At 56.5% G+C, this 10400-nt stretch overlaps 1 protein-coding gene across 1 annotated transcript in view; it reads left to right on the top strand.

The window, feature by feature from the left end:
• Nucleotides 1-345: 345 nt before the first annotated feature.
• ABCA13 (ATP-binding cassette, sub-family A (ABC1), member 13) overlaps nucleotides 346-10400 on the top strand; it is a 132498-nt gene continuing 122443 nt past the window's right edge. The window contains exons 1-3 of the mRNA XM_014530520.1: nucleotides 346-497; nucleotides 5218-5369; nucleotides 7218-7246. Coding sequence (XP_014386006.1) covers nucleotides 346-497; nucleotides 5218-5369; nucleotides 7218-7246 — 333 coding nt within the window. The remainder of the gene's footprint in view (nucleotides 498-5217; nucleotides 5370-7217; nucleotides 7247-10400) is intronic.

Raw genomic sequence — 10400 nt, 5'->3', positions numbered from 1 at the left:
AGGGGCAGAGTGTGTGCCAAGAGTGGGGGGGGGCGGGACGTGAGCAGCGCTTGCCTAAGGGAGGTGGCTTATTGGGGCCACATTAGTCCTGAAAACCTAGGGTCCCGTCCGGTTTTTCTAAACTTTGTTTTATATGATCATTAGCAGCTACACTTAAACATTTAAGAATGCAAGGGGTATTAGACTTCAGAATTTTGCCCAAATTGAAAACCTCTCCCCCCCCTCCCCTGCCCTCCGGTCCCCTCCGTCTGAGCGGAACAGCAGAATTAATTAGGCAATAGCATGACAGGACAGGTTACTCTTCTGATTCTAACTCGGTAGCAGTGCATTGCTGCTGCCGGTTGCATGGGTCAGCTCCTTGCGCCCCCTCCAGGTTACTTGCAGCCCCGGGACCTGCCCAGCCGGGGTGTCCTCCCGTTTGTCCGGGGCCTCCTCTGCAACACGGGGGCGCGGTGCCGGAACACGAGCCACACGGGGCCCTCGCAGCCCCATCTCCGGTAAGAGACGCAGCGCCTCTCAGAGCCCGGGGGAGCGGGGCTAGCACGGGCACAGGCTTTGGGTAACACCTCGGTCATTTGGGACGGGTCAGAGGTCATGACAAGCACAGAGGTAGAGTCACAAGGAAAACGTGTTTATTAAACGCAGACGCACATGGCAGTGCCTATCCACCGTGAGCAGTTCCCAGGCTGTTCCACAAAGTGATTGCTGAGCAACTGGCACGGCCATTTGCATGCAAAGGGTTGTTTCCTGTGGTTGAGACCGACTTCAGAACGACCTGCTGAGCTAACTGTTCACGCTGGTGCCCAGTGTTGGCCTGAGCCGCACCGTGTGGTTGTTGGCCGCGCCCCTGCCGCCCGCAGGTGCGGTCACATGAAAACAGGACCGCTGCGCTCTTCCTTCTGGGCCTGGCCCCTCCCTCACTAGGCGACAGGTGTGCAGCTCTGACCCGCCCCCACGCCACACCTGTGGTTCCTGTGGCATCAAAGACCAAGCAGAGAAAGAGCGGGAAGTCTTTTCTGAAACAAGAGTCAAAACAAAGGGCGTTCGTTCACTGCGAGGTCCTGCCTGGCCCGGGAACCTCTGGGAGGGGGCGGGAGTGGGAGCGGCTGGCTCATGGCGGTAGTTTGAACTTACCGGGTACGAATGACCTGCGTTTTGGTTCATCTGTACCTCCTGGCATTGCCTAAGCTAAGACATTTCAAGGTAAAGCATGTGAAAACATAGGCTCTTTATCGCTCAACTTTAAGTTACAAGAAGAAGCTGAGACGTTTCCAGGCAGTTTTGGGCAGCCTGGTGCACTCTCAACGGCGCCTACGTTGTTTGAGATGGGTATTATGTATCCAAGCATCATGCAAAGAACATCATGTGGAAATAGTCTGAAAGCAGAACCCCAAGACAGTCGAGGGTCGTCGTGTGTGTGTGGAGGAGGAAGGGTGTAAAGAACTTCTGAGTTTATTTGAGCCAAACTGTCGACAATTGCTGGGAAGCAGTATCCCAACAGATTGGGATAACGCTCAGGAGAATGGCGGGTTTTAATCTATTTTTATACATTTCGATCAAAGGAGGGGACGTAGGTGGGTTACATGAAATCCAGTGGTGATAGATTAGGGAGGCGGGAGAAACCTCTGGGAGTGGATAAAAAGTGAAATGATAGACACATACTTAGATGGGTGCAGGATAGCCAACAGTCAACAATTAACATGGTAATGAAGGAATTTGTGGCATCTGTCCTGGTGCCCAGCACATTAGGTTGTGCCCCGAGGGGTCCGGAAAAAGGGATGTTACCAGTTACCCAGACATTTCAAGGGTGTGTTCTCATAGATGCAAAAAGACAGACAGGCTCAGTTCAGGTAAAGGTTGACCTTGTCAGGGAAGATACCGGCCTAGGACGTGACTACCCACCATCACTGCTTTAGTTAAAGTTTAATTTCAGACCATCCTTGTGGTGGCTTTAGGTCTGAGTTCCAAGGCCGCCACGCAGGCCTCCCCTGAGCTGTCAGGTCAGCACGTGGCCCCTTCGTCAGGGAGAACCCTCTTGGGGAGGAGGGGAAGGGCTCGAGCTCTCCAGCACCTCTCAGGTGCTCCTGTCCCTCTGCACTCAGAACAGGAAACTGAAACGCTGTTTCAATTGCTGGGAAGCAGTATCTCAACAGATTGGGATAACGCTCAGGAGAATGGCAGGTTTTAATCTATTTTTATACATTTCGATCAAAGGAGGGGACGTAGGTGGGTTACATGAAATCCAGTGGTGATAGATTAGGGAGGCGGGAGAAACCTCTGGGAGTGGATAAAAAGTGAAATGATAGACACATACTTAGATGGGTGCAGGATAGCCAACAGTCAACAATTAACATGGTAATGAAGGAATTTGTGGCATCTGTCCTGGCGCCCAGCACATTAGGTTGTGCCCCGAGGGGTCCGGAAAAAGGGATGTTACCAGTTACCCAGACATTTCAAGGGTGTGTTCTCATAGATGCAAAAAGACAGACAGGCTCAGTGAAGGTAAAGGTTGACCTTGTCAGGGAAGATACCGGCCTAGGACGTAACTGCCCACCATCACTGCTTTAGTTAAAGTTTAATTTCAGACCCTCCTTGTGGTGGCTTTAGGTCTGAGTTCCAAGGCCGCCACGCAGGCCTCCCCTGAGCTGTCAGGTCAGCACGTGGCCCCTTCGTCAGGGAGAACCCTCTTGGGGAGGAGGGGAAGGGCTCGAGCTCTCCAGCACCTCTCAGGTGCTCCTGTCCCTCTGCACTCAGAACAGGAAACTGAAACGCTGTTTGCGTGGGAACGGGGGCTTCCCACCAGACGACACTGGCCCTGTCACCTTCGGTTCTGTGCATCTGTGCGCACCCTTGAACCTGTTTCTCAGGTACCTCCTTCCAGTGATGTGAGTGTTAAAGGCAAGATAATTAAAAAATATTTTTATTGATTTCAGAGAGGAAGGGAGAGGGGAGAGAGATAGAAACATCGATGATGAGAGAGAATCATTGATCAGCTGCCTCCTGCACGTCCCACACTAGGGATGGAGCCCGCAACCTGGGCATGTGCCCTGACCAGGGATCAAACCGTCGATAGGTCGACGCTCAACCACTGAGCCACACCGGCCGGGCAAAGGCCAAACACTTAACACAGCAGGCCTGGTGCAGAGGGAGTTCCCGGAAGCCAGCTCGCGTCCCCACCATCACTGCTTTAGTTAAAGTTTAATTTCAGACCATCCTTGTGGTGGCTTTAGGTCTGAGTTCCAAGGCCGCCACGCAGGCCTCCCCTGAGCTGTCAGGTCAGCACGTGGCCCCTTCGTCAGGGAGAACCCTCTCGGGGAGGAGGGGAAGGGCTCGAGCCCTCCAGCACCTCTCAGGTGCTCGTGTCCCTCCTCACTCAGAACAGGAAACTGAAATGCTGTTCGCGTGGGAACGGGGGCTTCCCACCAGACGACACTGGCCCTGTCACCTTCACTTTTGTGCGTCAGTGCGCACCCTTGAACCTGTTTCTCAGGTACCTACTTCCAGTGATGTGTTAAAGGCAAGATAATTAAAAAAATATTTTTATTGATTTCAGAGAGGAAGGGAGAAGGGGAGAGAGATAGAAACATCGATGATGAGAGAGAATCATTGATCAGCTGCCTCCTGCACGTCCCACACTAGGGATGGAGCCCGCAACCTGGGCATGTGCCCTGACCAGGGATCAAACCGTCGATAGGTCGACGCTCAACCACTGAGCCACACCGGCCGGGCAAAGGCCAAACACTTAACACAGCAGGCCTGGCGCAGAGGGAGTTCCCGGAAGCCAGCTCGCGTCCCTGGCTGGCAGTAACCTGTTTCTCCACGCCAGGGAGTAACTGTCCGTTCCTCCGAGTCCCTGCACTTCAGGCTCCGGTCAGTGTGCTGGACGCAGGGATGACAGCGGGAGCTCGGACAGGGCCCCGCCTGCCGAGAGCCGCGGTCTTCACAGTAGCGGCACCTCGAGGCTGTGACTGACAGCCAGGGAGGCCCACGTGTGGGAAATGAGGTGCAGTAGAGGAAGACCTGAGGAAAGGGCGGAGAAAGAGGCACCAGGAAGGAGCCCACACACAGTCTAGCTCACCTCTGGCTTCAGACCTGCCCGACGGCCCTTTCTCACTGGTTCTTATGTTGGTTCAACGATGAAGTCAGTTGACCTTTATCGCCATCAATAAACATCCACTTAGTCTCAGTTTGCAGATGCCCTGAGGCCAGTTTCCATTCAAGTCTGTGGAAACACGATCTCGATCTCGGCTAATTGAGTGTGAATTTCCAGGCCCTTCCTAATCCCCCCGGGAAAGTTCTTGGGCACAAGTCCCAGGTTTCCTCCCATCTGGGTTGTTATGATTCTGCAAACCCACTTCCCTTCCTGGTTTTGCTACGAGGAGCCTCCCCCTTAGCTGGCCAGGAGGGTTTCGGGGCTCACGGGCAGGGTCATGGGGGGGTTGGTGGAGAGCGGCGCGAGGCAGGGCTGGAGGGTGCAGGGGGCAAGGACCCCGCGCAGAATTGCTTCCTCAGACCTCAGCCGACTTGATTTTAGTGATTTCAGTTTGACTGTGGTGACTCCATTTTATTTCTCACTTTATGCCCCTCTCCTCCCACACGCCCTGCCCTCAGCCATTCCCCACCTCTGGGCCGTCTGATAGTCTCTGACCAGCTTGTTCCCATTGGCCAACCATTTTTTTTTCAGGTTTCAGCCCAACATCACCGCCTCTCAGGCCAACCGTGAGCGCAGTCTCTACAACACACTTGCACGCACGCGCGGCCTCATCGGATCTCACTGACCTTCCTCCTGCATTTACTTCACCCCCAGTTACGAGGCACATCTGTGGACTCCCCTCCTGTGTCCTCCATACCCAGGGGCGGTGGTGCCTCCGTTCACTGGTGTGTTTATTCCCAGCACCTTGCACAGGGCGTGCTGTAGCACATGCAAAAAATAAATGTAAAAAAGTGACTAATAACCATGTAAAATGGTTACACTTCACAGATAATAACGGGATTGAGAGCAACTTTCTACTTTTAAGTTGGCGAAGGTTGTAAAAACCTGATTTCCACTCTGGATGACAAGCAAGGAAAATGGGCTCCTGGGCAGCCGGTGGAAGGGGAAATGGGCACAGGTTGCATTGACAACGACTTGGTATTTGGCATCAGGAATCTTAAAAACGCGCAGGACACGTACTCCTGCTGAGGGTTCTGCTGTGGTGTCATTCTGCTTGCTTGAAGTCCGTCTAGGTTCCGAGCCACAGCTGCCCATCACGAGACCCATGACCTGGTCTTCTTACAAGAGATGCAGGACCTGGCTGATGACATGCGCGAGCTGATGGACAAGGCAACAAACTTAAAGCAACTGTGGGTGGAACGCTCCGGGGCTCCAGGCAAGTCAAGCTCTCACTGTCAGCCTCTCACCTGGACACGGGCCTGAGCAGCCCTGCACTGCGCCCGGCGGCCCTTCTTCCTCTTAGAATAGGCGCCCTGCGTGGATGAGGCCCAGCACCCAGAGAGGCTGCGGAGGGCGAGCGAGATTCCCACCACCTCTCCTGGGAAGGCACACTGGGCACAGCCTTCAGAGTGGCTGCAGCTCATCCTGCTCATCTCTGCAGATCCCCTCTCCATTCTCTGTCCTCCTTTCTCCTGTTATTGCTTCCTTTCTCATCCCCTCTTCCTTTTTTAAGTCCGATCCTGTCTTACACACACACACACCTTGATCACTTGGTTCCTCCCTCTGGTAGACTTGAATGGGTCTTTCTATGCTCATAACACTTCAGTTATGATTGCTTATGCTTGGACCTCAGGGTGGGGGGCAGGTAATTGCCTGTCTTTCCATAGCTGAGTTATTGCCTACAAACTTCATCCATACTTTGGGGTCACAGTGATCCTGTTCTCGCTCCTCCCCCGCAACTTTTTAACACAACCCCATCCAGAGTTGCCAGGGAAAATACAGGACATTCAGTTAAATTTGAATTCCAGGTAAACAATTTTTTAGTTTAAGTATGTTTTTATATCCTAAATCTGGCAACCCTAAGAACCCACTTGCAATTTTTTAAAGTTTCCTCACAAGAAGATATTTTTCCATTGATTTTTTTAGAGGGAGAGGATGGGAGAGGGAGAGACAGAGAGAAATATTGATGTGAGAGAGACACATCAATTGGTTTGTCTCCCGCATGTACCCAGACCAGGGCCGGGGATTGGGCCTGCAACCAAGATACATGCCCTTGACTGGAATCTAACCTGGACCCTTCAGTCCACAAGCCAACAGTTTATCCACTGAGCCAAACCGGCTAGGTCCAATTTTTCTTTTTAAGTGATTTTTTCCTCTTTATAGAGTAATACAAGAAAGTGAAATAGAAAGTTTGGCAGAGAAACGAAGCAGGTGAAGCTATGTATTATTTCTAAGAGAGAAACCAGCACCTTTGTGCAGGGTGGAGCCAGGAGGGACAGATTTCACTATGGACCAAACGCATTACCACGGACTAGAACAGCTCCAAACACGAAGATGGAGTCCTGATTAGTAGGTGCTCTTGTGGGATCATTGTACTTTAGTAAAATGTTTTTCAAATGAGCTTTTCAACATTCTGTTCAAGAGAGAACTAAGTTTTTTGAGAAGCAATCTCCGCTTGATTTTCAGTTTGCCACTATCTGAGCCATTTCTCACGATAAAAGAAAATCTGTATTCACAACACAACAAATGTCTTGGTTTTCTACACCAAGTAATTCTTCAGTTCGAGAAGCAATCTCCGCTTGATTTTCAGTTTGCCACTATTTGAGCCATTTCTCACGATAAAAGAAAACCTCTATTCACAACACAACAAATGTCTGGTTTTCTACACCAAGTAATTCTTCAGTTTTCTGTGGGCACTCAGTAGGTCTGGAAAATCACAATTTTTCGCTTTTCCTCTTCAACATTTTCTTTCTTTGCTTTCTTTTCCTTCACGTTCTCTGTTCTGTCCTGGAATGGTCACAATGATTGTGGAATGAGATTGATAAAATTATACTTTTTCTGCAAATTAGTGAAATCTGGTTTACCAATTTCCCCCAGGAATTTAATTTAATATCCATGTGTTTTAGAAATCGAAAGTGGCTGTCTATTCTTCAGTCAGGCATGTAATCATATTGTGGGCCCAGATTCTGTGTTGAGACTTTTGATTTTAGAAGTAAACGGCCGCTGAGCAAGTGCGCTCTGACTGCTGGCTGAGCTAACACGTCTGAAATCTTCTCTGTTGTAGATTCTCCTTATGGCTCCAGCTTCTTAACAGTAAGTATTGTGCCGGAAGTTTGAAACATGGTCTTCAGAGACATAACGGTTAGGCTGAAAACACGGTTTCAATCTGATTTTATCTTCAGTAACAGCCTTCGGACTCTGGTTTGGGGAAGGCACACTCCCGGAGGAGATGGGCTGGAAGAGGAGCTTGGTCTGGGTCCAGGGCAGCAGGTGCAGTGAGGCCTGGGGAGCGGAGCAGCAGGTGCAGTGAGGCCTGGGGAGCGGAGCAGCAGGTGCAGTGAGGCCTGGGGAGCGGAGCAGCAGGTGCAGTGAGGCCTGGGGAGCGGAGCAGCAGGTGCAGTGAGGCCTGGGGAGCGGAGCAGCAGGTGCAGTGAGGCCTGGGGAGCGGAGCAGCAGGTGCAGTGAGGCCTGGGGAGCGGAGCAGCAGGTGCAGTGAGGCCTGGGGAGCGGAGCAGCAGGTGCAGTGAGGCCTGGGGAGCGGAGCAGCAGGTGCAGTGAGGCCTGGGGAGCGGAGCAGCAGGTGCAGTGAGGCCTGGGGAGCGGAGCAGCAGGTGCAGTGAGGCCTGGGGAGCGGAGCAGCAGGTGCAGTGAGGCCTGGGGAGCGGAGCAGCAGGTGCAGTGAGGCCTGGGGAGCGGAGCAGCAGGTGCAGTGAGGCCTGGGGAGCGGAGCAGCAGGTGCAGTGAGGCCTGGGGAGCGGAGCAGCAGGTGCAGTGAGGCCTGGGGAGCGGAGCAGCAGGTGCAGTGAGGCCTGGGGAGCGGAGCAGCAGGTGCAGTGAGGCCTGGGGAGCGGAGCAGCAGGTGCAGTGAGGCCTGGGGAGCGGAGCAGCAGGTGCAGTGAGGCCTGGGGAGCGGAGCAGCAGGTGCAGTGAGGCCTGGGGAGCGGAGCAGCAGGTGCAGTGAGGCCTGGGGAGCGGAGCAGCAGGTGCAGTGAGGCCTGGGGAGCGGAGCAGCAGGTGCAGTGAGGCCTGGGGAGCGGAGCAGCAGGTGCAGTGAGGCCTGGGGAGCGGAGCAGCAGGTGCAGTGAGGCCTGGGGAGCGGAGCAGCAGGTGCAGTGAGGCCTGGGGAGCGGAGCAGCAGGTGCAGTGAGGCCTGGGGAGCGGAGCAGCAGGTGCAGTGAGGCCTGGGGAGCGGAGCAGCAGGTGCAGTGAGGCCTGGGGAGCGGAGCAGCAGGTGCAGTGAGGCCTGGGGAGCGGAGCAGCAGGTGCAGTGAGGCCTGGGGAGCGGAGCAGCAGGTGCAGTGAGGCCTGGGGAGCGGAGCAGCAGGTGCAGTGAGGCCTGGGGAGCGGAGCAGCAGGTGCAGTGAGGCCTGGGGAGCGGAGCAGCAGGTGCAGTGAGGCCTGGGGAGCGGAGCAGCAGGTGCAGTGAGGCCTGGGGAGCGGAGCAGCAGGTGCAGTGAGGCCTGGGGAGCGGAGCAGCAGGTGCAGTGAGGCCTGGGGAGCGGAGCAGCAGGTGCAGTGAGGCCTGGGGAGCGGAGCAGCAGGTGCAGTGAGGCCTGGGGAGCGGAGCAGCAGGTGCAGTGAGGCCTGGGGAGCGGAGCAGCAGGTGCAGTGAGGCCTGGGGAGCGGAGCAGCAGGTGCAGTGAGGCCTGGGGAGCGGAGCAGCAGGTGCAGTGAGGCCTGGGGAGCGGAGCAGCAGGTGCAGTGAGGCCTGGGGAGCGGAGCAGCAGGTGCAGTGAGGCCTGGGGAGCGGAGCAGCAGGTGCAGTGAGGCCTGGGGAGCGGAGCAGCAGGTGCAGTGAGGCCTGGGGAGCGGAGCAGCAGGTGCAGTGAGGCCTGGGGAGCGGAGCAGCAGGTGCAGTGAGGCCTGGGGAGCGGAGCAGCAGGTGCAGTGAGGCCTGGGGAGCGGAGCAGCAGGTGCAGTGAGGCCTGGGGAGCGGAGCAGCAGGTGCAGTGAGGCCTGGGGAGCGGAGCAGCAGGTGCAGTGAGGCCTGGGGAGCGGAGCAGCAGGTGCAGTGAGGCCTGGGGAGCGGAGCAGCAGGTGCAGTGAGGCCTGGGGAGCGGAGCAGCAGGTGCAGTGAGGCCTGGGGAGCGGAGCAGCAGGTGCAGTGAGGCCTGGGGAGCGGAGCAGCAGGTGCAGTGAGGCCTGGGGAGCGGAGCAGCAGGTGCAGTGAGGCCTGGGGAGCGGAGCAGCAGGTGCAGTGAGGCCTGGGGAGCGGAGCAGCAGGTGCAGTGAGGCCTGGGGAGCGGAGCAGCAGGTGCAGTGAGGCCTGGGCGGAGCTCTGATGTCTGTGACATCAGGTTAGCCTGAATCCCGCATCTGGGTGCCTCTGACTCGCCCTGGGCACGACTCCCGCTCTGGCCCATGTGTCGCCACTGAGCAGCAGGTGCAGTGAGGCCTGGGGCGGAGCAGCAGGTGCAGTGAGGCCTGGGGCGGAGCAGCAGGTGCAGTGAGGCCTGGGGCGGAGCAGCAGGTGCAGTGAGGCCTGGGGCGGAGCAGCAGGTGCAGTGAGGCCTGGGGCGGAGCAGCAGGTGCAGTGAGGCCTGGGGCGGAGCAGCAGGTGCAGTGAGGCCTGGGGCGGAGCAGCAGGTGCAGTGAGGCCTGGGGCGGAGCAGCAGGTGCAGTGAGGCCTGGGGCGGAGCAGCAGGTGCAGTGAGGCCTGGGGCGGAGCAGCAGGTGCAGTGAGGCCTGGGGTGGAGCAGCGGGTGCAGTGAGGCCTGGGGCGGAGCAGCAGGTGCAGTGAGGTCTGGGGTGAAACAGCAGGTGCAGTGAGGCCTGGGCGGAGCTCTGATGTCTGTGACGTCAGGTTAGCCTGAATCCCGCATCTGGGTCCCTCTGACTCGCCCTTGCACGACTCCGCTGCGGCCCAGGTGTCGCCACTGAGGGGTCTTTGCGCCCGGGATGGACCGGAGGGGCCGGGGAGGGTGGAGCACCTTCACCACAGGAGGAGGAGGTAGGGCTGTCCCAGCCGCTGGTTCTACTGCGGGTCTGACTCGATGGCCGGGCTTGGAGTCACCGAGAAGCCGGAAGGAAGCAGGACCCGGACGGTACCACGCCGTCCTGGTGGGACCTGATTGGTGAGGACATCACTCCCTGTGCGTCGGCTTTTCCTCCGGATCAGCCACAGTTGCAGGCACTGAGCGCGTTGAAACGGGTCCGCGGGGACCGGTCCCCGCACATTGGTTCCTACCTGAGGTCTTGGCTCAGCGCTGGGCGGTGACTGCGCCTGCGCAGGACGGCCTGGCCCGGG

This window comes from Myotis brandtii, unplaced genomic scaffold, assembly GCF_000412655.1.
Source record: "Myotis brandtii unplaced genomic scaffold, ASM41265v1 scaffold743, whole genome shotgun sequence".
NCBI classification, from domain to species: Eukaryota; Metazoa; Chordata; class Mammalia; order Chiroptera; family Vespertilionidae; genus Myotis; species Myotis brandtii.
This window is presented reverse-complemented; position numbering and strand designations above follow the sequence as displayed.